The sequence below is a fragment of the Dissoconium aciculare genome, assembly GCF_010015565.1.
Source record: "Dissoconium aciculare CBS 342.82 unplaced genomic scaffold K489scaffold_3, whole genome shotgun sequence".
NCBI lineage: Eukaryota > Fungi > Ascomycota > Dothideomycetes > Mycosphaerellales > Dissoconiaceae > Dissoconium > Dissoconium aciculare.
The window spans coordinates 1,774,325-1,796,351 of NW_022984953.1; the positions used below are offsets into that span (position 1 = coordinate 1,774,325).

At 55.5% G+C, this 22,027-nt stretch overlaps 10 protein-coding genes across 10 annotated transcripts; 6 read left to right on the top strand and 4 right to left on the bottom strand.

The window, feature by feature from the left end:
• Positions 1-360: 360 nt before the first annotated feature.
• Positions 361-770, top strand: K489DRAFT_157965 (uncharacterized protein). The gene has a single exon (XM_033599277.1). The coding sequence runs from the start codon at positions 457-459 to the stop codon at positions 694-696; it is 240 nt and encodes a 79-aa protein (XP_033462488.1). The 5' UTR covers positions 361-456; the 3' UTR covers positions 697-770.
• Positions 771-1,235: 465 nt separating this feature from the next.
• On the top strand, positions 1,236-3,203 carry K489DRAFT_352974 (uncharacterized protein; the record flags this gene model as incomplete). Its single annotated transcript, XM_033602480.1, has 1 exon — positions 1,236-3,203. The coding sequence occupies one exon, from the start codon at positions 1,236-1,238 to the stop codon at positions 3,201-3,203; it is 1,968 nt and encodes a 655-aa protein (XP_033462489.1).
• Positions 3,204-4,777: 1,574 nt separating this feature from the next.
• Positions 4,778-5,700, bottom strand: K489DRAFT_408112 (COX5B-domain-containing protein; the record flags this gene model as incomplete). Its single annotated transcript, XM_033607434.1, has 4 exons — positions 4,778-5,073; positions 5,209-5,367; positions 5,456-5,509; positions 5,610-5,700. The coding sequence occupies 4 exons, from the start codon at positions 5,698-5,700 to the stop codon at positions 4,778-4,780; spliced, it is 600 nt and encodes a 199-aa protein (XP_033462490.1).
• A 740-nt stretch (positions 5,701-6,440) lies between these two features.
• Positions 6,441-8,758, bottom strand: K489DRAFT_408113 (uncharacterized protein; the record flags this gene model as incomplete). The annotated part of the gene is made up of 7 exons (XM_033607435.1): positions 6,441-7,164; positions 7,225-7,321; positions 7,371-7,521; positions 7,569-7,662; positions 7,714-7,986; positions 8,090-8,198; positions 8,263-8,758. The coding sequence occupies 7 exons, from the start codon at positions 8,756-8,758 to the stop codon at positions 6,441-6,443; spliced, it is 1,944 nt and encodes a 647-aa protein (XP_033462491.1).
• Positions 8,759-9,306: 548 nt separating this feature from the next.
• K489DRAFT_158000 (uncharacterized protein) lies at positions 9,307-10,060 on the top strand. The gene has a single exon (XM_033599278.1). It carries the CDS (start codon positions 9,500-9,502, stop codon positions 9,953-9,955), a length of 456 nt encoding a protein of 151 aa, XP_033462492.1. The 5' UTR covers positions 9,307-9,499; the 3' UTR covers positions 9,956-10,060.
• Positions 10,061-10,837: 777 nt separating this feature from the next.
• K489DRAFT_421755 (uncharacterized protein) lies at positions 10,838-13,206 on the top strand (the record flags this gene model as incomplete). Its single annotated transcript, XM_033608229.1, has 5 exons — positions 10,838-11,335; positions 11,375-11,447; positions 11,563-11,578; positions 11,650-11,972; positions 12,025-13,206. The coding sequence occupies exons 1-5, from the start codon at positions 11,016-11,018 to the stop codon at positions 13,204-13,206; spliced, it is 1,914 nt and encodes a 637-aa protein (XP_033462493.1). The 5' UTR covers positions 10,838-11,015.
• Positions 13,207-13,536: 330 nt separating this feature from the next.
• Positions 13,537-14,022, bottom strand: K489DRAFT_368614 (uncharacterized protein; the record flags this gene model as incomplete). The annotated part of the gene is made up of 1 exon (XM_033602969.1): positions 13,537-14,022. One exon carries the CDS (start codon positions 14,020-14,022, stop codon positions 13,537-13,539), a length of 486 nt encoding a protein of 161 aa, XP_033462494.1.
• A 794-nt stretch (positions 14,023-14,816) lies between these two features.
• On the bottom strand, positions 14,817-17,275 carry K489DRAFT_378005 (uncharacterized protein). The gene is made up of 3 exons (XM_033604294.1): positions 16,978-17,275; positions 16,226-16,852; positions 14,817-16,166 (listed from the first exon to the last, which is right to left on the bottom strand). The coding sequence occupies exons 1-3, from the start codon at positions 16,982-16,984 to the stop codon at positions 15,085-15,087; spliced, it is 1,716 nt and encodes a 571-aa protein (XP_033462495.1). The 5' UTR covers positions 16,985-17,275; the 3' UTR covers positions 14,817-15,084.
• A 2,009-nt stretch (positions 17,276-19,284) lies between these two features.
• On the top strand, positions 19,285-20,675 carry K489DRAFT_408117 (glycosyltransferase family 25 protein; the record flags this gene model as incomplete). Its single annotated transcript, XM_033607436.1, has 3 exons — positions 19,285-19,467; positions 19,581-19,795; positions 19,847-20,675. The coding sequence occupies 3 exons, from the start codon at positions 19,285-19,287 to the stop codon at positions 20,673-20,675; spliced, it is 1,227 nt and encodes a 408-aa protein (XP_033462496.1).
• Positions 20,676-21,122: 447 nt separating this feature from the next.
• K489DRAFT_314495 (S-adenosyl-L-methionine-dependent methyltransferase) lies at positions 21,123-21,959 on the top strand (the record flags this gene model as incomplete). Its single annotated transcript, XM_033601016.1, has 1 exon — positions 21,123-21,959. One exon carries the CDS (start codon positions 21,123-21,125, stop codon positions 21,957-21,959), a length of 837 nt encoding a protein of 278 aa, XP_033462497.1.
• Positions 21,960-22,027: the final 68 nt, after the last annotated feature.

Here is a 22,027-nt window from a genome sequence, read left to right on the forward strand (position 1 = left end):
GGACATTGTGTCAAGCATTGGAGGGGAAAGTGTGCCGGAGGATTTGGTGGGTGCCCGGTGTGTTTCCAGCCCGAGTAGTCTGCCTGAGCGGTTGCACGTTACCATATTCAGTGTTCGCATGGGCGGGCCACGCACGCAATTCTGTCTAGTCATTCCGTCCATATCACATACGATATTCCTCCAGAGCGATTGGCAATATACTGTACATCGCGCAGTCCAATGCACAGTATTTGGCTTCGGCGGGTCCGCCACCAGATTTACCATCCATCCTTCGTCATTCCTGCGCGGGATGCAGCCCGCTTCTCTTCTTGGACATATATCGTCAAGACGTCCGTGCCATATCAAAGTTCCGTTAGCCTCATGTCTGTTCGGCGCGCTCACGCTTCTTCATTCGTGAAAAAGGCCACGCGCCCAGCACACCAAGTCAGGAACAAATATGGCTAAAACGAATGACCCATGCTACCGGTGCTGCCGTTGGTACCCCTACAAGTCCTGAGCTTGTCTGCCAAGGTTGCTTCACAGACCGGCGAGCTTGCATGCCAATGCATGTCCATTGGATCGTCGTTGGCGGTCATACCGTGTCGACTTGCCTCAGGGAGGTTATTTATGGCTGAACACTTTAAAGACCGGGCGGCATCTCTACTCCAGGCTGTGAGACATCTTCCATATCTGTCGTTGCAGCTTATCTTTCCCTGAGCCAATCGACCTCATCGAGTGAGACTCGAACCTGGCCAAACAAGACACAAGACAAAATCACCCTTGACCAAGACCAACCGCATATGTGCCATCATCAAGCAAGACTCTTCACATGGCAGCGTATTTGTGAAGGCCACTCACAGTGAGACTACGCAAGCGCTATTTTCCGTTCGGGAATTTCCTGTTGGCTTCCAACCTTAAGCACCATTTTTTTGAGGCCTACGCGAGGGTTTTCATTTATCTTATTCGCCGCATCACGTGAAAGATCGGATCGTCTTTCATGTTGATTGCTCCTGTTCTTTTTTGAGGGGCCCATGAGACCAAAGTGTGCCCGCCGATTGTCATATTATCTTTTATCAGAGCTCACGGGCCCGAGGCCATACAGTCGGAGGCTCTGCGCTTTACTGTTATGCAACGCCCGTGGGCAATGCCATTGATCGAGGCATACACGGCTACTTCCATATCTGTCTCGCAGTCAAGGTAGATAGTATCTGGCATTCGCTTGAGGGCGTACAGCAGCTCCGCAAGCCGTTTCCAATATGCTTTCACGGAGTCTTTCAACCGAGACTAAGCACGACCCTAGCCATAAAAAGCGAGATGTAGGAGACAATGATGGCGGAGACTTTCTGTCGAAGCGCTCTCGGGTCGAAGAATCCTTTTCCAACATCGATCTGTCGACCTTTCAAAAGAAGAAGTCACCCGTCGCTACACGGACTGGACAAGCCTGTGATCGCTGCAAGATACGCAAGATCCGATGCGATGCTCGCCCTGAAGGATGCTCTCCGTGCATGCAAAACAACACAATATGCAGGACGACAGACCGGATCACTGGCCGTGCGACCTCACGTGGCCATACTGAAACCCTTGAACAGGACAACGCTGCTTTGGCCTCATACCTACTCGAACTGCAGCAACAACTACGGGATCATGGCCTAGAGCCCAAGCAGTCCCCTGAGGACATATTGTCATATCTCTCAAGCGAACCCGGATCGCGTGCCACTTCATTTTCGGACGCGGCACAATCACATGACAACCAGCCTCGCGGAAACGCGCGCTCGCCGGACACTCAGATTAGCCATCAGCACATTGCACTTCCTCATTTCCGAGCAGGGTGCGTGGGCGACAACTATTTCGGCGTTTCCACAGACAACAACGCCCTTGGTTCAATCGAAGGAACATCATTGGCACTATTTGGTACTAAAATAGACCTGGTGGAGTTCACAGTAGGAGAGGGAGATCCAGCAACCGCGCCCATGTCATATCACAGCTTTCTACGATATGCCTTTGCTGAGACGAGACAGAGCCACTGTGATCTACCAAGCTTCGAAAAGTGCAAACTTTACGCCGATTGGTACTTCCGCTCATTCCAGCCGTTTGTTCCAGTCCTCTGTCGCCTTGATTTTTCGTCACTTTTGAATCGCATTTTTCTGGAGGCATACCAGCCTAGCCCTGCAGAGGTTGTCATGGTGCACATGCTCATGGCCAGCATGGACTTTCAGATACATGCCCGAAACGCAGACGAAAAATGTCTTCAAGACTCAGTGCAGCATTATCACTATGCTATTGGCTTCGTTCCTGAACTTATCGCAAGTCACACCTTGGAAGATATGCAAGCACTGACGATGATTTGTGGACACCTGCGCTGTCAACCTCGGCCCGGGGCGGCTTGGTGGTTTACGCATACCGTGATGAGCCTGGCGATAGAGTCCGGCCTACACCGTTCGGCCAGTGCCTGGAAAGGCTCTTCGTTCAATCAGGATCCACATCACCTGGAAATGCGCAAGCGAGTGTTCTGGACACTGCTATTTTACACTGTTCAGATAAGCGGCAAGCTGGGTCGTCCAATGCCTTTACGCATCGAGGATTTCGACATCGAGGTCCCCAAGGCAATTGATGATGACCTGCCGTCGGATCTTGATCTCTCACCTTTCAGGAAATGCACCTACCGGGCGGGCATCGAGACGGCCAAATTGATGCCGATCGTCCTGAACATATATTCCACGATATACACCATCAACTCCACTGGGCAATATGAACGAAACGCGAAGAGGCTTGGGGACGAGCTCGATACGTTCTATGCTAGCATTCCAAACGAACTAAAGGTCGGTGAACACACCAAGGATGAAGCTCGCGTTGCCGCACTCTATCTTGACTTGCTTGTTGGGGAGCACCAATTACTGCTGCATCATCCAGCCGTGTGTCGGACACGATCGCCAGAGGTTATCGCTCGCAGTCTTGATAAGTGTTTGACTTGGAGCACCAAAATTCTGGCTGCAGCGGTACAACTCAAGTCCTTCAAAAGTCTTGATACCACCTTGTATGGTACCACCACATTTCTTGCCGCGATTTTCATCACCCTCTTCATCATGCAACAAAGGAGAAAGGAGATCACGAAGAAGAGTTTCCGGCAACTGCAAGTCGACATTGAACTATGGCTGGACGTCTTCGGGGAAGTGGGCCACCTTCTTGGTATGGCAATCTTAGATTTGTGTTCTGGACTATGCTGACTCTCTGATAGGCACTGGCACAAGACTTCGCACTGCTGTCAAAGACGTATGTGATAGGTCACTCGCAAATATCGGCCAAGATCTGGAACTACAGCCCACGACAAAGTTACAAGAGACTTTAGATCGTTCCAGCAACATTAATGCTTCCCATACTGCCCAAAACATCACTCTTGGGAATGAATTTGGTCCTACACACGCAGCATTTGTGCCATCGACAAACTTACGCAAAGACCCAATGCCACATTATTCCGAGAGTGTATCAAAGCCACACAGCATTGATCAAACACAATATCTTCCAGAGGCGCCGTTCACATATTCACAGCCATACGGCAACCAGGCGGCTGTGTTCCCAGATTCAAACCTCTCGAACTTCATCCCGAGCAGCGACTCATATCAAACCACCGCGGCTTCGATCACGACGAACTCTCCTCAGAACCAGCCGCAGCACCACCATTCTCACCTACAGCACCATCCCCTCCCCCCATCAATAAACTTCACGCCCCCATTCACACCCATGCCCTCAAATTTCCCCTTGGGCCTAGCCTTCCAACCTCAAATCCACAACCTCTCCCCCGAGCAACAGCCCGTCCACTCTCTGTTCCACCACCCGACCTCCGCCGCGTGGCGCCACTTCGCCGACACCCTCATGCACAACGTCGGGGGGCAGGGCCACAGCTTCGTCCCGGAATCGCCAGCCCTGAACTTACTCGACGCCGGCGCCGGACCCGCCGCCGGCAGCGAGCTCGATCTGGGGATGAACCACATCGTCCACGTCAGCGGCATGCAGGTGCCGCTCCAGAACGACGCGAGTCAACCCTGGCCGCAGATCCACTATGCCAGCGGCGGTGGGGGACCGGCGGTGATGTGATGGACGACCGTGAGGGACAGAGGAAGGGAGGGAGGGAGGTAGCGTTCGTTTTGTACACTGTCGCGTATGACTTGTTGATTCCCACGAAATGCCCCTTCGATTCTGGATACACATATATTTCTAGGCTGGACCTACTCCCGATTAATCCGATTTTCTCCCGAGAGCATCACGCTCGAACGCGAACGAATCTCCTGTGCTCATGTTTTGTTTTTCGTTGTTTTTTTGGCCCCCAGAAGACATCTCCCGATCCTGCCGTGGATGCCGTCCCAAAGGGAACCATGCTGAAACGGCATGGACTGCATCCGTTTCAGTAAGGGGTGAGCGCGGAGCGAGCGCGAAGCGGAAAACTCCGCCACGCGGATTCTCGTCATGAAACCGCCCCCCGGATAGTCGGTGGAGCTCGTGTAGACAACAAATGAGATCTTTACAACATTTGGGAACTGCTTCCGGGAGCAGCTGGGACTATGGACAATGTATGTTACAAAGCTCTGGTCGCGGAAAGACTCCACCCCCACACGCGCGCACACTCACACAGACAACACACCTCTAAAGTACGACTCCGTTGCCATCTTGTTCATCAATGCGAGCCTTTCTTTGTCTCCAAAAAATAAAGTATATCCTCGCCTGTCATCCACTCCCGCATTTCCTTCTTCCTCGCCCTGGAAAGATATAAGTCTGGCTCGTCCCTGAGGGAGGGTGGGCGAGTTTATCTGTATTCGGGCTTGACGAAGTCGGCCATGGTCTTCGGCTCGCCCTCGTACGGGTGGATGAAGTACGAGCTCTGGTCGTGGGGCTCGTGGTGGTCGTCGTGGCCGTGGCCGTCGTCCTGGGGGCCGACGTACTCCATCTTGTAGACGCTGCCGCACTCGGGGCAGCGCTCGATCGGTCGGTCGCGGGAGGTGGTGAGCCAGATGACGACGTGGGAGTCGGCGGGCGAGCCGGTGCAGCCTAGGTATTGCTCGTTGCCGAAGGATTTGACGATGATGGGGTCCTCGAGCGTTCCTGTTTCCTTTGTTCAGCTCATCTTCTCTGCTTTTTTTTTTCTTCCGTCCCGTTTCGCGATATCCTCCCATCGCGCAGGTTCCGCCTCCCGTGTTCCCTGGTTTCGGTGGCCTTTCGGCTGGACTTTTTACGTACCCTTGCGGCTGGCGTCGAGGGGCTTCATGTCGAAGATGTCGACACCCTGCATCTTTCCGAGAATTTCCAATCGCTCGAGACCGGTGGCCTGTTCGAGATCGCTGGGGACCTGACCGGGCTGACCTCCCGGAGGCATGAGGTCGTGCTCGCCCTTGACCTCTGTAATTCGAAGAGACAAAAAAGATCATCCAGGTCAGCCATTGGTCCTACCACAGAATTCCCATCATGTCGGGCAATCATCACTCACGGTCAAAGGGCACCAAGCTGGGACCTGAGTGGTTTTCCTTGTGCTCCGCCTTGCCTATCATCGCGCGTCAGTCAGCCATAGCTCCATCCTACGATATTTCATTTCCCTCCTCGCTCGTCGGCAGATCTCGGAATAGGGCATTGGGTTGGCATACATTGTCGCGCGGAGACGGCGAAGCTGCGGTAGGCGGTGGGGCGGAAGACGGTGCGCTTGACGAGCGCTGGGCCGGCACGGCGGAGAAACATATTGGGTGGTTGTGGGTGGAGTGGAGAGAGTGTTGTTTTTCGTAGATGTCGTCGTCGTCAGAGTCAAGCTGGCGAGGTTGTCTGCTTTGCAAGGAACCGAGCTTCAGAAGGAGAGCGGTAGTTCCCGTAGATGGCCTTGGCGCGTCACTGCCGGTGCGGCTTGACGGGCGATGATTAATTGGCGTCTTGTAACACGACACGCTCATCTCAAATATTCTTCTTCTCGGACCTTCGAAATACGCAGATGCTGTTACTGTGCAGTCGCTTGATCTGCCGATGATGTATGAGTGATATGACATCTTCAGCTTCATCTGGGATTTCCGCCAGATCAACGCGACATGCTGTTTTCTATGCGCGATTTCCGCAGCAACCAAATGGCTGAGAAGTCATCGTATAGCATGTGAATACTGAAATTTGGATCCAGATCGTAAGAATCAGCAATCGAGCAGATCCTAGACGAAGTTCTCGTCACATGCACACCAATTGCACTGTATGTAGGCACAGTCAAAACATCAGCGCACAGCATCTCGTTTCACTCTCAAAGCGAAAAGAGCCTGCTCATGTAGTCACACGCGACACGATGAAAGATTGAATGTATACACCGTACGATAACTTCCGCGAAAGACCTTCTCATGATCATCAAATTCATCAACATCAACCATTGCCGTGGTTAAAGCTACCCGCATACCACGCTGAAACGCCCCCTGACCAAAGTATGCACTTCATCCGAAAGAATCCACTTACTGCTCCCGGATCGTATTGCTGGGATCGGATGCGTGTCTGGGCGACCGTGAATGAGGACTGGAGCCACCTGAAGACAATTCATAAGGCATTGTCAAGGGCGTCTCGTGTTGCTGCGGTGTGGACGGCGGCGGATAATATTGCTGCATCGCCGGCGAGGTAGGGGTCATGTGCTGCTGATGCGACACGGGTCGCGGTTGGTGAATGTCCTGTGCTGGAGCTTGACGCGGCAGCGGCCAGTCCGATCGGTTCTGCACCGGCGAGCTCTTGAATGGATCGTGGTCTGCGTCGGCTCTCGTGGTACTTGGCGTTGTAGCGGTCGACATGATGTGATGATTGTAGGAGGGCGGGCTACTGCCTGGAGCCTCGGCCATGGCGGATTCGGCAGACATCTCTGCAATCGGCATGGATTTGTGATGGCGGGAGACATCCCTGCGAGTGGAGCTATTCACGCGATTGCGGCGACGGCGCCGGAGACAGAGCCAAACAAGAAGGAGCAAGAGTGCAAGGCCGACGACTCCGCCCACTACACCGCCGGCTATCGCCCCCGTATTGACTTGAGAAGGCGAAGAGCCATCTGACATTAAGCCAGGCGTGCTGGTAACATGTACATCTCTTGTAGCCGTTCGACCGGTCAACGGAGCAAGTCGTGTCATGTAGACTGCGAGATCGCTGTCACCGAAACCAGATGTTGGCGTAACTACACTGGCGCCTCCCGTTGGACTTCGAGATTATGGTCAGCTTGTCGAACAAATGCGATCCGTCATGTGTGTCCGAGCTCACCTGCCTCCTATAACCTCTTTGAGGTTCGGAGGAACCCGATAAGACGTCACGTTTGGCAGGAATTGATACCACTGCGCGCCGATGACATTTTGCGATCCTGGCTTTTTGTCAGATAAAGATCGACAATGTAAAAATGAAGCTCTTACCGAGATCTAGATTGTGTTGTGCAGCGGTCAGAGGACTATCGCAGCCCGTAATGCTCGAGTTGGGAAAGTAGCCGCCCGTGATGATCATTTGTGCTCCATTCACGACTGAACATGAGGCACTGTGGTGCTCGTAGCCGGTGCCGTTGTAGTACTAGGAACGATCAGCCTGCGTTCACGGCGCAACACGAACGCACTTACATTAGTCCATGTGAACGAGGGGATCGAAAGTATCCAAACGTCGTTGAAACCCATGCCTTGCTGGTCTGGTGGAACGGCACCACCGTAGAAATATCTACGGGAAGGTTAGCAGTCGTCGGTAAGTCTCAGCGATTGTCTACCGTACATGTTGTAGGACGAACGATCCTGTGCCCAGGCTGCACCACCACAGAATCGACGGCGCATAGGTGGCGCCGTGCCCGAGGTGGTTTGCATGTAGAACTTTTGTGAGGCAATATCGAAGATGTGAATCTCGTTCATTGGCGATCCGGTGAATGATCCATTACTCGTTTGTTGAATACCTCCAAAGTAAACCAACATGCCAGAGTCGCTCACAGGCAGATAGAACATCACGCCTTCTGCTCGCGGGGTGCTATCGATGAAGCTGACGTTATTCCAGCTGACAGGAAGAAATGTTAGCTGAGTGTGACTGTCCATTGACCTGCACTGGCCATGCTGAGCATCGCGCGTCGCCTCGGCAATGTCAACTATGAAAGACTCACAGATCTTTGGTCATGTCATATGTGACCAATCCTTGTTGCGCGACCGGGTTTCCTTGATGTCCAAGGGTAGTCGCATTGTTGGTCCATCCTCCGTAGTAGTACGCAACGCCTAAGAGCAAATCGAGAGTTGTCAGCTCGAGCAGAAGAATAAGCGCACCATCTGTGAAGCTCACCCTTCACTTGGTCCACGGCCGAGGCTCCGAAGGATGCAGATTGGATCCCATTCACGGGAGCTGAAGTCAGATTCCAGGTATCGTAAAGCACGTCGTAGAACCACAGGCGTTGCGCGGCGGGAGGAGAAGTCGACCAATTGTATTCACCGCCCCAGAGATAGATCAATTTGTTGACAGTGTCCGGCCAGAACACGGCTCCGATGGTCGAAGGAACGTAACTCGGCTTTGATAGATTGGCGTACACGGGAGGAAATTGGTAGTTGCTCTGAGTCGTCAAATCGGCATAGTACAGGAGGGAGCTGGTGAAGTTCTGGCTCGTTGGAGTTACAGAACCACCATAATTCACATAGCCACCGGTCGAGTACAAACGGCTGTCAATGACGGCTGCCGATTGTCCAAATTTCCTGCATACGTCGGCGATTGGGTCTGGGCCTTGAGCGTGGATAGACGTAGACCACGACGCGAGCAAAAGGGCCTCGAGGCTGAAAATTCGCATGCTGCTATGTTCGACCAGCAAAGGCCGGGATACGATGGACGGATTGAGTAGATGGCGAATCGCCCGGCGACATGAAAGACTATGCTTCGACGATGTCTTCTTGGTCCCAGAAAGCTGGCAAGGTCAATGGTGAGAAGAGAGGAGAGGTTGAGGCTAGGGAGGAGGAAGAGCAAGGATGATGGAAAGACCACCACAGTTCCGCCCAATCTTTCGCGAGCTTTCTCGATGACAGGGAAAAGATGGTGTCTGTACGCTTTCGCTTACCCAGCTCGCCGGGTCTGGGCGGCGGGCCTCGCGTTTGTGCTACACGCGCGACATCGACTCTGACCACCATCAATTGGCAAGTGCCGCACATGTGAAACCGGAGCAATAGCACGCTTTCCCGTCCAGATAAAGAAATCGGTGGGCCCGCTCGAACGGACGACTTGCTCGTCGAGGAGTAGGTAGACACACAAGAACCTTAGGCGATCGATTGTATGCCCCAGCCGGTGTGCACAGCCTACGCCCATCGAACATTCTCATGGAACGATAGAAGGCAGCTTACCAATTGCACATGAACGACCTGCCGGAGCTCCATATGTTATGTCGTAGTCGAGATGCTCGCTTGGGGCCGCCGATCGTTCCGCCTTCGTCCTGTCCAACCAGTATCGACTGGCTCCAGGTGCTGTGGTGTGACTTGGCGGAAATTGATGCGTCCGAGACACTTGCACCGATGATCCGTAGTGACGAGCACGGTGGACGATGATGATGAGGAGGAGGAGGATGATGATGATGCAGACATCCACGTCCTTGACTTTCATGACCGATCGTGGTTGTTTTCGGGTTGCGTCGCAATGTTGCGGAGACGTTCTTCTTCTTCGTCTTCACGACGCCCATATACATGTCGAACGTCTCATGGACAGACAGTACATACACTGGCCATGGATCAGTGACAACAGGCGATTCCATGCTGTCGACTCATGCAAGAGCGCAGGCATCTCACGTGAGCCCTGGAGGTCATCGACCGTGAATCGCAGGTGCTCAATCAACGGATGTACAAGGAGCAGCGCTCTCTGCAGACATCCATCAGCAGCGACGATGTTGCTGTCAGGTGGCCGGACACCACGTGATGCACACAGTTCACCCATACCTGCCTCGTATTGTAGTGTAGTAGGGAAGCGAACGTTCATGCGGGTACTTCACAGCTTCACAGCTTGACACCTGCCCAACTGGGCGGACAGTCTTCTGCTTTTATCACATGCCGATCACCTTTCACCTTTGGGAGAGGCATCAATTGGCATCGATTGGCATCAATTGCCGCGCGACGGTCGTTTCGTGCATCTCCATGTCTTATGACTCGACCGCAAACCGTGGTGAGCGCGTATTGATTCCGCCGGAAGCGGTGTCCATACGGGCGCCGTCGGAAGGCTTATTTATTATTATTCATCGGGCCGGATTCATCATGAGATTGCGCAATGCGCATCGCATGTGAAGCTCGACACAAGGCGCGACGAGGTACATTCACTTCGAGTTCGTTGTAGCCACCGTCTCTTGCTTGCCCCAGCGCAAATCTGGTTGATGTCCGTCTGGTTGATGTCCATTGCATCTTGTTGTCAGCCCTCTCACTCACCCGCCCGAATGTACGCCCTACATGACATCGTATCACGGTAAGAAAGTGCTGGTGAAGGACATATACATCGTTGACGCCTGTGCTAGCCCATACGGGTAAAGTCTCGCAATCCGGAAGGACCCCCAGGGCCGTCGACAGCGAGGCCGTCGGCGTCACAATCGTGTCAATCTTCAACAGTCCAGCTGCGCCCCCAAAATATTTAGTTGTCCAACTTTGGAAAGGCCGTTCGCAAGATCCACATGGGTTCCCTGCAGTCATTATATTATCATTATGATCATTACCCTTGACGCCCGTCCGCTATTTCACTGGACCGCGCAAGGGCAACCATGCAAGCTCGAGCTCCTCGAAATCGATGAGTCAGCGTGTTGATCAGGAACTTCCCAATTTGAGACAGTGGAACGCGCAGGTGGTGAATCATTGGCAGCCTAAAATCTGTCCTGCTTATGTCGTTGTTTCTTGAATGTAAACCTCCCTGCAATTCTCCAACAATACCCACAATCAGAATCAGGGTCGATCTCGATCGTATCCCAAACGCACTGGACCATATTTTACGAACTTCGAACCCGGAGAGTTATGCTACTGCGATATCAGATCTAGCTGGTCCTAATCTGCTCAGGTGATCAATCGCAGTCGTCGTCATAGATAAATATGGCCTCGACCACGAGCCACAGCCCTTCGGCGCCTCCATTCCGAGCGGCCAGAGCGCTCCCTCTGGCATGTCGTGAGTGTCAACGCAAGAAGACCCGATGCGATCGCACATATCCATGCACCCCATGCACACGCGGAGGAATCCCTTGTGTGCCTAGCACAAGGAAGCCACGAACCAAGGCTGGCGCCAAAGCGGTGGATGCTGAGCTTCGTTCGAGGATCGCGAAACTGGAGCGCTTGGTGGAAAGCTTTCAAGGAGAGGAGCCCAATCCCACTTCCAGTAATGGATCAATCTCTCCCAAGGACGCCGAGAGTTCATCGTCGCCACCACTCCGTTCCCGCACATCAGATGCTTGCAGTGCCACTAGTCCAGCCTCGCCAAACACCACCAAATACATCGCTGGAACTTTCTGGCATTCGTTGACGGCTGAAGTGCACGCGCTCCGAGAAGCTTTCGACGATGACGAAGAAGGAAGTGACGCTGAAGCCGAGTCTTCGGACCCCAGTCCAGCGTCACAACCTCAGCCGTTCGATCCGTACAATGCAGCCGCAGCCGGCTATGAGTTGCTCCTCTGTCCGCCCGGTTCCGTGTTCGTCATGCCTGGTGCGCTGAACGATCCTGACGATCTCCAAGCGGAGGCTCTATGGCAGGTTTTCCTCGAGCACGTTGAGCCGGTGTACAAATTCCTCCACGTGCCGACACTCCGCGCATTCATGGAACGCGGCGAGCCGTTATATGGCCAGGATGCGGAATCCCTCTGCAACAAAGCGCTCAGAGCCGCGATCTATTTCGCCGCTGCGGTGGCGATGACGGAGTCGGAATGTCAAGTCTACTTCTCCAAACCACGAGATCAAGTCGTTTCCCACTTCCGGAAGCACGTCGACCTCGCGCTCCACGCGGCGGACTCGTTGAACACAAACGATCTTGCGACTCTACAGGCGATGGGATTGTACATTGTAAGTGGTTTGTTTTAATCTTGGGAAGTTGTCGATTTTAATAAACGTCTAGACTTCGCTCCGAGTCATCGACAGCAGCCGAAGGGCATGGTCGCTGATGGGCTTATTGGTCCGCATAGCCCGTGGATCATATCTCCATCGCGAGATCCCGGGGGAATCGATCTACATAGCCGAGCTTCGCCGTCGTCTGTGGCACAACCTTGTGTTCCTGGACTGCTACTCATCCGTCGATCGCGGTTCGGAGCCGGCCATTCATCCCGACTCATTTTCGCGACTGCCGCCTACGCACTGCAACGATTCCGACTTCGGCCCCGACTCGATCGCTCTCATCCCCCGCGAAGGAGAAGTGACGGACATGACGGTCGCGCGCGTCTCGCAGGAGGGATCGCCGCTGGTCCTCCGCCTGAGCTCGCCGGAGGATGCCGTGAGCAGCGAGACGTGGCAGCAACGGTTGGAGTCCGCATACAATTACCAGCGGAGCATTCAGACCAAGTACCTCCAATACTGCGACCCGGCCGTTCCCCGGCATCTCATGATCTTGGGCATCGGCTACGCCGCCAGTCATTCCATCATCCTCCGGGCCGTCCGACCGATCCACTGCAGCCCCACGAGCATCCCACCCCGCGTGGACAGTCCATGGGTCCTGCAGCTGGCGGTCAACATCCTCCGCCACTGCGACCGGGCCACGAACTGCGGCAAGCTCGATGGATGGCGGCTCATGCCTTGGGTGCCATGGCACGCCATCGCCGTCGCGCTGGCGGGCCTCTGCTCGATCCGAGGCACCCCGCTAGCGGACGAGGCGTGGGGATTGGTCGACCGCTCGATGGCGTACAACGCGGCCATGGTCGCCGACAGCCGCAACGGCCTGCTGTGGAAGCCGCTCGAACGGCTCCGCCGGAAAGCCGCCGTGTTTCGGGACCAATCGAGCATGCCGACCGCGCCGCCTTCACAGCCGAACTTCCTCCCCGACATCGACCCCGCCGCTCCCTCGATCCCGGACGGGTCACAGCACCAACGACAACAACAACAACAACAACAAACATTGCCGCCGGGCGACACCATGGCGACCTACGACCTCGGCTTCGACGAGGAGATCCTCCTCCCCGATGCGGGATTCGCGTTCTCCGCGGAGATGCTGTCGAGCCTGCCGCCGGCGGACGCGAGTTGGTTCGATTGGGAGAGCATGGTGAAGGACATGGACGACACGGGGATGAACGGGATGCAGATGGTCTGAAAAGGGAAGAGGAGGAGGAGGGGATCTTTTGGTTGTTTTTTTCTGTCCCTTCATCTTTGAGGGCTGTTTTCGGGCATGATTCCAGGAGACATACTCACCTCTGTGCCATTATATGAGCATTTTCATCGTTCCGACTATGTACCAGGCAATCTACTTCTCCTCTCCTTTGAGCAAAGCAAGAAAAAAGGGGGGAAAGATTAAGTTTTCACGAATGAAGGAATGAAAGCAGTATGAGGGGGGGGAAGGAAAGGAGATCCAAGCTCTCGACTCAATCTCTTCTCTCTCTGTCCCTCTGGCCCTCTGTCCCTCACTCGCCCTCGCCATCGAAATCTAAAAACTCCTCGCCGCACCCCCGTACAGCCGGATCGCCCGGCAGAAATCGCTCACCCCGTTTGTGAACGCCCCCTGCAGGGCGTCCTGGCTGACGTCGATCAGCGCCAACTGCGCCCTCTGCAAGTACGCGATGCCCTCGTCCGCGTCCTCCGCCTGGGCCGGCAGCGGCTCCCCCGCGAGCGCCTGCGGACAGGCGCTCGGGCCCCCCGCCAGGAAGGTGTTCCGCAGGTAGAAGTCCAGCGCGCGCCCCGTCGAGCTGTAGTCCGTGGTGACCTGCTGCTGCGAGAGCGTCGCTTCGTGCGCGTAGTCGGAGATGACGTGCAGGATTTGGCCCTGGAAGGATTGCAGCGCGGTTTGGATGGAGGCCGGGAAGGAGGTGGGTCCGCTGGGTGGGGCGGTCGCGGTGGTGGTGCTGGTGGGTGCGGAGAGGACGCCGGTGGCGGAGAGGAGGGTGGTCAGGAGGATGGGTTTGGGGGAGAGCATCTTGGGTGTTTCAGTTCTTGAGTTTCTGTGGGTTGTTGGGATTGCTTGGTCGGGATCGAATTGATCGGGGTGGTTTTGTTTTTCTCTTGTTCGGCCTGGGATAGGACGGTCTGTGTGAGAGAGAGAGAGAGATGTATGTGGTCGATGGAGAACGGCCCTTCGTGTTCTGCTCTGATGTCGGACTCCTGAAGGATGTGATATATATCTGAGCGTAGCGTGGCGTGGCGTCGTTGACGGAAATCCACTCTCGAGGCAGGGCGGTTCCAGCAAGCAAGCAGCGACGTTGACTATATATAATCACCATGGATTACTCCATCGCCTGCTGGAGAACTATAAATAAGAGTGAGAGAGGCCAGCGCTAGTGGTCTTCCATCCCATGTCACCATTCCATTCGCATATGCAGAAGGCGCGCGAGTCCAAAAGTCAAGCTAAACAAGAGATCGTCGGCCGACGACCGTGCCGGCGGCGAAGCGAGAGAGAGCCCTTTGCGCCCGTTTGCCCCCCTCCACCTGCCTAAATGCAGGTGCATCACTAGGCGGCGAGCAGCGACCGCTCGCTTAAATCTGTATAATGACGATGTCGCATTGCTCCATTCATGGGAAGAGATGAACGGGTCGCCTGCAATACTACTGCTACTTTCCGCCTTACAGTATTTGCTTTTATCCGTCAATCTCAAGCGCTCTGCGGCGATGACGACGAGGAGGACGTTTTTGCTTTGTCTGCCGATGGTGCTACTACCCATTAACGAGAGCCGTATATACGCACGACGAGGGTTTGGATCAGTCTGAAAAAAAGCTCCCGATCGGAGATGCAATGAACTCATTTCGCGCAAATTGGTACCAAAATCGTATATACTTTCAATGGTAGGGGGTATTAAATTCAATGCTACACACATGCAATGCAGTAGAAAAATGCGACTGGTCTTTTCATACACATGTTTCGAATTCCCAAGGTTTTCCTCATCGTCAACTCGTGAGTCGTCATCCTCATCGCCTTGTGGTCTAGCTATGCCCGGCCTGCGAAAAACCACTCCCTTTTGCACAGCCAGTAGAGATTGACGTTTTACCGTCCGACCGGAAACACGTTCCTCATCGTCCGCTTCCAGGCCGGTATCCGTCGGGCTTCCTCCGCGTCGGGATCCATGGGCGCGGGTCGAGGGCCCAGCATTGCGAGAGCGCGCTGCCGGGCCCATTCCCGTCTTCCGTTGGGATTCGACGGCGGGGCGGCGCTCGCGTGGTCATTGTTCGGGGAACTCGTGTGGTGCTGCGGTTGGCCTGGTGAAGAAGAAGAAGGCGGGAGCATGTCCGTCATGGGCTGGCCGAATTCGTGGTCTTCGTGGCTGAGGCTGTCGTTCCGGGTCCGAGCGCGGCGGAGTTGGGAGAGGCGGGAATCGACCCGGTGCTGCATGCGGCCGTAGAAGCCGTGGAAGGTGTTCGATCGGGACAGACCGGGGAGGTTGCCGTCGTGGGATCCTCCGGGGTGCTGGTGCTCGCTCCCGTCGACGCGTTCTCGGATGCGGCGTACTATGCGTTCCCGGCGCACCATGGCGTTCGTGACCAGACGAGGACAGTAGCCGCGCGGGAGAGCGCTCTTCTTGCACATCGGACAGAGGCTGCTGCTGCTGCTCAGAAAGGCGTCGACACATTCCGGGTGGAAGATGTGTTGACATGGAAGTTCCCGGACTATGGTGGCGGGGATCCCTTGAGCGGGTTGCGCGGCGACGAAATCATCGAGACAGATGGCGCAGGTGGGTTGTGAAAGCGGCGAAGGACTGAACGAGCTCGTGTACTGGTTAGCAGCTCGCTGTGTCGGATTTGCCTGGTTGGCCGAATTCGATGCTTCGTTGCTCTCGGATTTCTCCTCGACATGGGTGACCGCAGTCTTTGGCGGAGACGGGCGGATAGGAGCGGTGCTCCCGTATGCGTATAGCGGCATGTTATTCAGTACGTCTTGCGGGACGGTGAGCCGCTTGATACCAAGGGCCTCCAGGTCCACTTCGCCATTGGCAACACGACGTCGTAGAGACTGACGCCTTCGTCGCTGTATGTATTGCATGATCAGGATGGTCAATGCGACAATCGCGAGCAAAATTCCGAGTACTATGATCAAGAAGACCCAGAGGGATGGATATGTGAAGGGTGGTTCTAAACACGATCAGCCACCATGACACATCATCCCATCGCGGCGATTTGGCTGCACTTACCGATGAGTACGCGCGAGGCCAGGCGAACGTAATCTCGAGCATCGTACAAAGTGCTCAAGTTTGACCCGTAGGGGGCTTGCGTCAGGTTGCCACTGTACTGCCCGCTCGCACGGGCGATCCGAACACCATCGAGGCCACTGATGGCCCAAACCGGGTACTTGTTGTCCCTCATCCATGCGCCATTGTCGCCGAGGTCCCAAGCGGACGAGTTGGCATCAGGGGGCGACATGGTACTATTCGTAGGAGGGAAGAAGATGAAACCCCGGATGGGATCTCCTCGGGCGGCGGCGAAGTAGTTCAACGTGCATTGTGAGCTGATCCAGGGCGCCAGGCCGATGAGGTCGATGAAAGAACTCGAACCGGGCAAGTTTGCTTGTCGGGTCACGTTGGCCGGGATATATGGCGCACTCAGATTGTTGCAAGGATCATCGGACGCCAGATTCGGCACATAGAGATAACCGGTGACATCGGAGCCGTCCGTACCGGTGGTGGACAAAGTCACGATGCTTTCGGACGCGAAAGCGAAGGATATTGAGGGATCCACGTCGGTGGGTCTGGTCTGGTCCGATGGCGAACGATAATCGGGATTAGGAAGGTCGACGGCTCGGACGACCAAGCCACCGGCGGCTATCGATTGTTCGGTCAGCATGGAGGAACGGAACCGTTCTGGATTGTCGCGATCTGTTGCAATGGACTTGGGTGGCCAGGACCAAATTATTTCCATCAGAGGGAAGGGTGGGTTGATGACATACTACTCATTTTCGCTGACCGCGGATTCGCAGTTATGGTGGTCCCTCACAAAGGACGAGCTCGATGGGCGCGGATGGCGAAGGATTCCGTCTGGGAGGATTGCGCACGGAGGGGAGTGGGCGCGAAAGAATTATTACTGTCGGAATGGATCCATGATGTTTGGGTGAAGATAGCATACGATCATGCGTCTCCCAAGTGTAGGGCGATTTGTAGTCCTGGACTGCGCGATCAGTAGCGTGGTCGAGGCGGGATATGGAGGATCCGGGGAAGATGGTCAAGCTGGAATGATGAGAGGACAAGACTTGAGGCGCAAAGAGGAGAGAGAGAGAGAGAGAGAGAGAGAGCCAGCGAGGAAGGGTCCTGCAGGTGGCGGCAGTGGTGGTGGTGGTGGTGGCGTTGACGTGTGTGTGCGTCCAGTCCGGATCTCTCAAGCGGGAGGGAGATACCTCTGTTTGTAGATACTCAGTATGTACTGGAGTCCCGCTGTTGAATACTGCAGCTGTACCGGAGAACAGTAGACCGTACTCATCCAGTCGATAATTATTATGTCCGTCACGCCTGAACGATAACGAGAAGAACAATAAGAATAATAAGAATGATAACAACGAGCAGAGGAGGAGCGTGCGCGCAGGGATGGATGATTGATGATATCACCTGGAGATGATGATTTGCAGCAGCGCCCGGCCGTGGTGGAGAAGGAGGGATTGACCACCGCAAATCTTCTTCTCTTCGGCGATGACGGCAGGGAGCGATAGAAGCACTGCACTAATCATAAGGATGGGTAGCGCCCGAAGAAACGGTCCCATCAAGCAGAGAGTGTGCGTATACTGATCACCAGGAGAGGGAAGGGGGAGAAAACAACCAATTGATGACGACGGAGGGGGAGTCCAGGCAACTTTTGAAGTCATAGGACCGAGAAATCAGTGAACAGCGGGGCGCAACCGTCGAAACAATCCAGTGATACTGAAGACTCAGTCCAGTCCAACATCGGGCTGGAGGTCGCCCACAGTTTCACCCTTTCTGGTTGTTCGATGGGCGGCTCCTGCTGCTGGCTGCTGCTGCTGATATTGATGGGATCTCCATGGTGGTATCCTTCCAAGCTCACCTACGTATTTTATCATTGTATTACTTTATTATGATGATGCTATTGCTGCAGCTTATCTTTTTGTCCGCGCGGCCATTCTACGACACAACAAGTACACCACTTATTCGGCACAAGAAGTGCTGCTGGATACAATGCCGGAATGGTGACATATCATGGACCGCGACGACACTCCTCTCGCAGCACACACTGTACCGGAGAGTGTATTCAACCGCGACAACCAAAATCCCGAATGGTTCCAAGGTTGTCACATAAGGTTCGGACAGTCCACACATGTCCAAGTCGGTTCTTGTCCCTCGCCCATGTTTTCAACACGCGTGCGAGACCTGGGCGGATTTTGACTTCGAAGGGTGAACAGCTTTCAGTCGCGCCACTCGGTCTCATGTGCCATTGACCTTGTTCAGGTGAGGTCCAAAAATCCCCGTCGAGGATCATCAACATCCATGGGTTATTGCTAGCCTTCAGGGCGTGGCTGAGACATCCGGTTGCTCAAACTGCAGGTGGTCTCGGCACAAGCCCGCTTTGGAGGAGACTCACTGCGGCTGAAACCAGTCCTCTCCGCCATTTCCGTCACCGTGAAGAAATGTTCCCATTGCTGAGGAGTGGTCAACACTTCAATATTCAGGACAGTGCCTGTATTGAACCGCAGCCAGATGTAGTGGACATCACGCCGCACTCTAATCACAAGAATAGAAGTGCTCGTGCGATCGTCGGCCAGCTACTGCGAACCCTTCTCTCTCCACATTGTGATTAGTCGTCCCGTTGGATTTCACATGCAGCAGCAGCAGCCGCCAGCTGAAATAGACCCGATGCGCCCGAGTGCATCCCCCCAAACTGTGCCGCATCGAATTCTCAGCCTCCAGCTACCCATTCACCTACTGTACTATTTATACAGCATACAGTATATAGTAGCTATTTCCTGCCTGTAGTTATTTAGATACATACATCGAACTTCATCTCGCATCGCAGCACATTGGAACTCTACCCACATCCACGGACGTCACCGAATGATACACGCCCACGACAACGATGGATGACAGCAGCAATGACACCTCCCACTCGTTCGTCTCATCGCCAGCCTGTCTCGCCTCGTGAGGCACTTTCTCGACCCGCCTGATTCACATCATCATCAACCGTCACTGCCCGAAAAGCCCTCTCTCCACTACCCGCGACAACGACAACAACAACAACAACCACCACCACCACCATGTTCGCCCTCCCGCAACGCACGCGCATCATCGTCCTCGCAGCGATCGTCCTGATAGTCACCGTCTTCTTCCTGGTCGCATCATCACGTCACTCCCGACTCCCCGTGTCTCTCTCGATCATCCCTGGGCGTTTCGGCTCGAGGACCAGCACATTGGATCAAGTCTTCAATCAGACCCTCGGGGTATGTTTTGCTAGTAGGGAAACCCACGCCCTTGGTCTTGGCCGTTCAAGGTCGCGGGTTTTCACGTGACTGCTTGTCCGCTAATTTTGCTTACCGTGGACCTTCTGTGACAGTTTGAGAGAATCTATGCCATCTTTCTCCCCGCCCGCACCGACCACCGAGATGCCATTGCCCTCGCGGCCGCTTTCACGGCCCTGGACATTGATCTCGTCGATGGCGTTGATGGGAGTTCGGTTCCATCGTCCGCTCTTCCGCCTGATGCCGCTGCCGCGAACCTCGAACCGGGCTCGATTGGATCATGGCGTGCACATCTCAATGCACTCCGGACGTAAGTCGTCGGAGGTGGATCTGTACAGTGACGGTTGCTAATAGTACCCAGCATCGTGAAGCAGAACATCTCCACGGCGCTGATCTTGGAAGGCGATGTGGATTGGGACATCCGCATCAAACAGCAAATGCAAGACTTTGCGCGAGCATCGCGTATGCTCGTTCAGCCCCTGAGCGGGAGCAACGACGAGGGATTCCTCGATCCTACCTACCCTCGACCAGCCCCTGGACAGGATCCTTCAGATTTCATCGTCGGACGAGAGAAAGTCCGAGATCCAATTTCGTCACCGTACGGCGACGTGGACAGATGGGATGTGCTATGGCTCGGTCACTGTGGCGCCGAACTCCCAGCTGCGGATGAATACGGCAACGCGCCCCTCGCTCGCATCCTCCACGAAGACGACGAGACCGTCGCCGAACCACAACATCTCGAACCCGAATGGGGCTCCGACGACTACAAAACGCAATTCCCCCCTCACACCCGCGTCACCAGCAGGACCCGCAAAAACGTCTGCTCCCTCGCCTACGCCGTCACCCAACGCGGCGCCCGGAAGCTCCTCTACGAGATCGGCCTCCGCAGCTTCACCGCCAACTTCGACCTCCTGATGCGCCACGTCTGCGACGGAGCCGAAGGTCGCACCATGGCCACCTGCCTGACCGTCCAACCGCCGCTCTTCGAACATCATCGCCCCGTCGGCCCGAATTCCCGCGTCAGCGATCTGGCGGAACACACAGGCTACACCGAGGAGGCTTTTACGATCAACATCCGCTGGAGCACGCGGGTGAATTTTGCGAAATTGGCAATGGGAGAGACGGATTATATTGACACGCTGAAAGATGGCGAGCCGGCCGCCCATAAGGCTGACTCGAAGGGTCCCTGAGTTTGGACGAGAGCTGCATTGGAGATGTGCCATGGTTGTAACATAGGAATCACTCAGCAGCGACCATTTGGGATTACATAATCGTGGACCCCTAGTCTGCACATGCGACGCACAGCTTTGATAGACATCAATCTCATTGCATCATACACCTGCACGCTTCTCACGATCAAGCTTTGCTCCTACCATACGAACAGTCCCGATGTCGAAGAATCCCACGACGACTTCTATGACATGACCAGCAGGAACATAATCCATCCGATCCAAGCCACGATCCGAAATTCCCACCTCTCTCGCCCCACAAGCCATCCCACCGCACCGTCTCCACCGACGGCGATCGCCAACCACCGTCCGATCCACCACCAACGACACAGACCGACGATCCCACTAGATCCCGAGACCATGACCCCCGGATCCTCCCCGAACAGCGATTCCGCTCCGCCCGCCACCATGGCCGCGACCCTCTCGGCCACATTCCAGGACCAACCCCTCTCATCGCACCCGAGCCACTGGGACTCGCTCTGGCGCTCGCGCACCACCCCCTGGGACCGCGGCGGGTCCAGCGTCGCCCTGCAGGACGCCATCGCCGAGCACCCGGCGCTCTTCGACCGACCGCCAGCAGCAGCAGCAGCAGCAGCAGCATCCGATCCTCCCCGACCGCCTCGGAGGAAACGCGCGCTCGTCCCGGGCTGCGGCCGCGGCTACGACGTCCTGCTCCTCGCCTCGCTCGGCTACGACGCCTACGGGCTGGATTCCTCGGGGGCGGCGATCGCGGCGGCGAAGCGACACGCCGCGGAGAACCCCCTCCCGTCCTCTCCTCCCTCTTCTTCCGCCGAGGAAGGGACCACCCCCGGGGCGGCCGAATTCCTCGAGGGGGATTTCTGGTCGGACGCATGGCTCGCGCGAACCGCCACGAGCCTCCCTCCGTCATCGAAGGAAGAAGGACAGGTCCCCCAGCACTTCGATCTCATCTTCGACTACACCTTCCTCTGCGCGCTGCCGCCCTCGGCGCGGGGGGCCTGGGCCGCGCGGATGAAATCGCTGCTCCTCCCGCGGGGCGGGAGACTGGTCTGTTTGGAGTTCCCCCTGCATAAGCCCGCGGGCGCGGGCGGGCCGCCGTTCGGATTGAGCGAGGAGATCTACGTCGGGCTGTTGACGGGGACGGAGACGGACGGGGCTGGAGAGGGGGCAGGGCCGGAGTTGACGAGGTTGGGGAGGTGGCGGCCGCGTCGCTCGCATGAGGGCCAGCAGGGGAAGGACTATATCAGTGTTTGGGGCTACGCGTGAATGGAAACCCTCAAGGGGATGTGGAGTGGCACTTGGGTATTGATTCGTTCATTCCGTTCGTTCGTTCG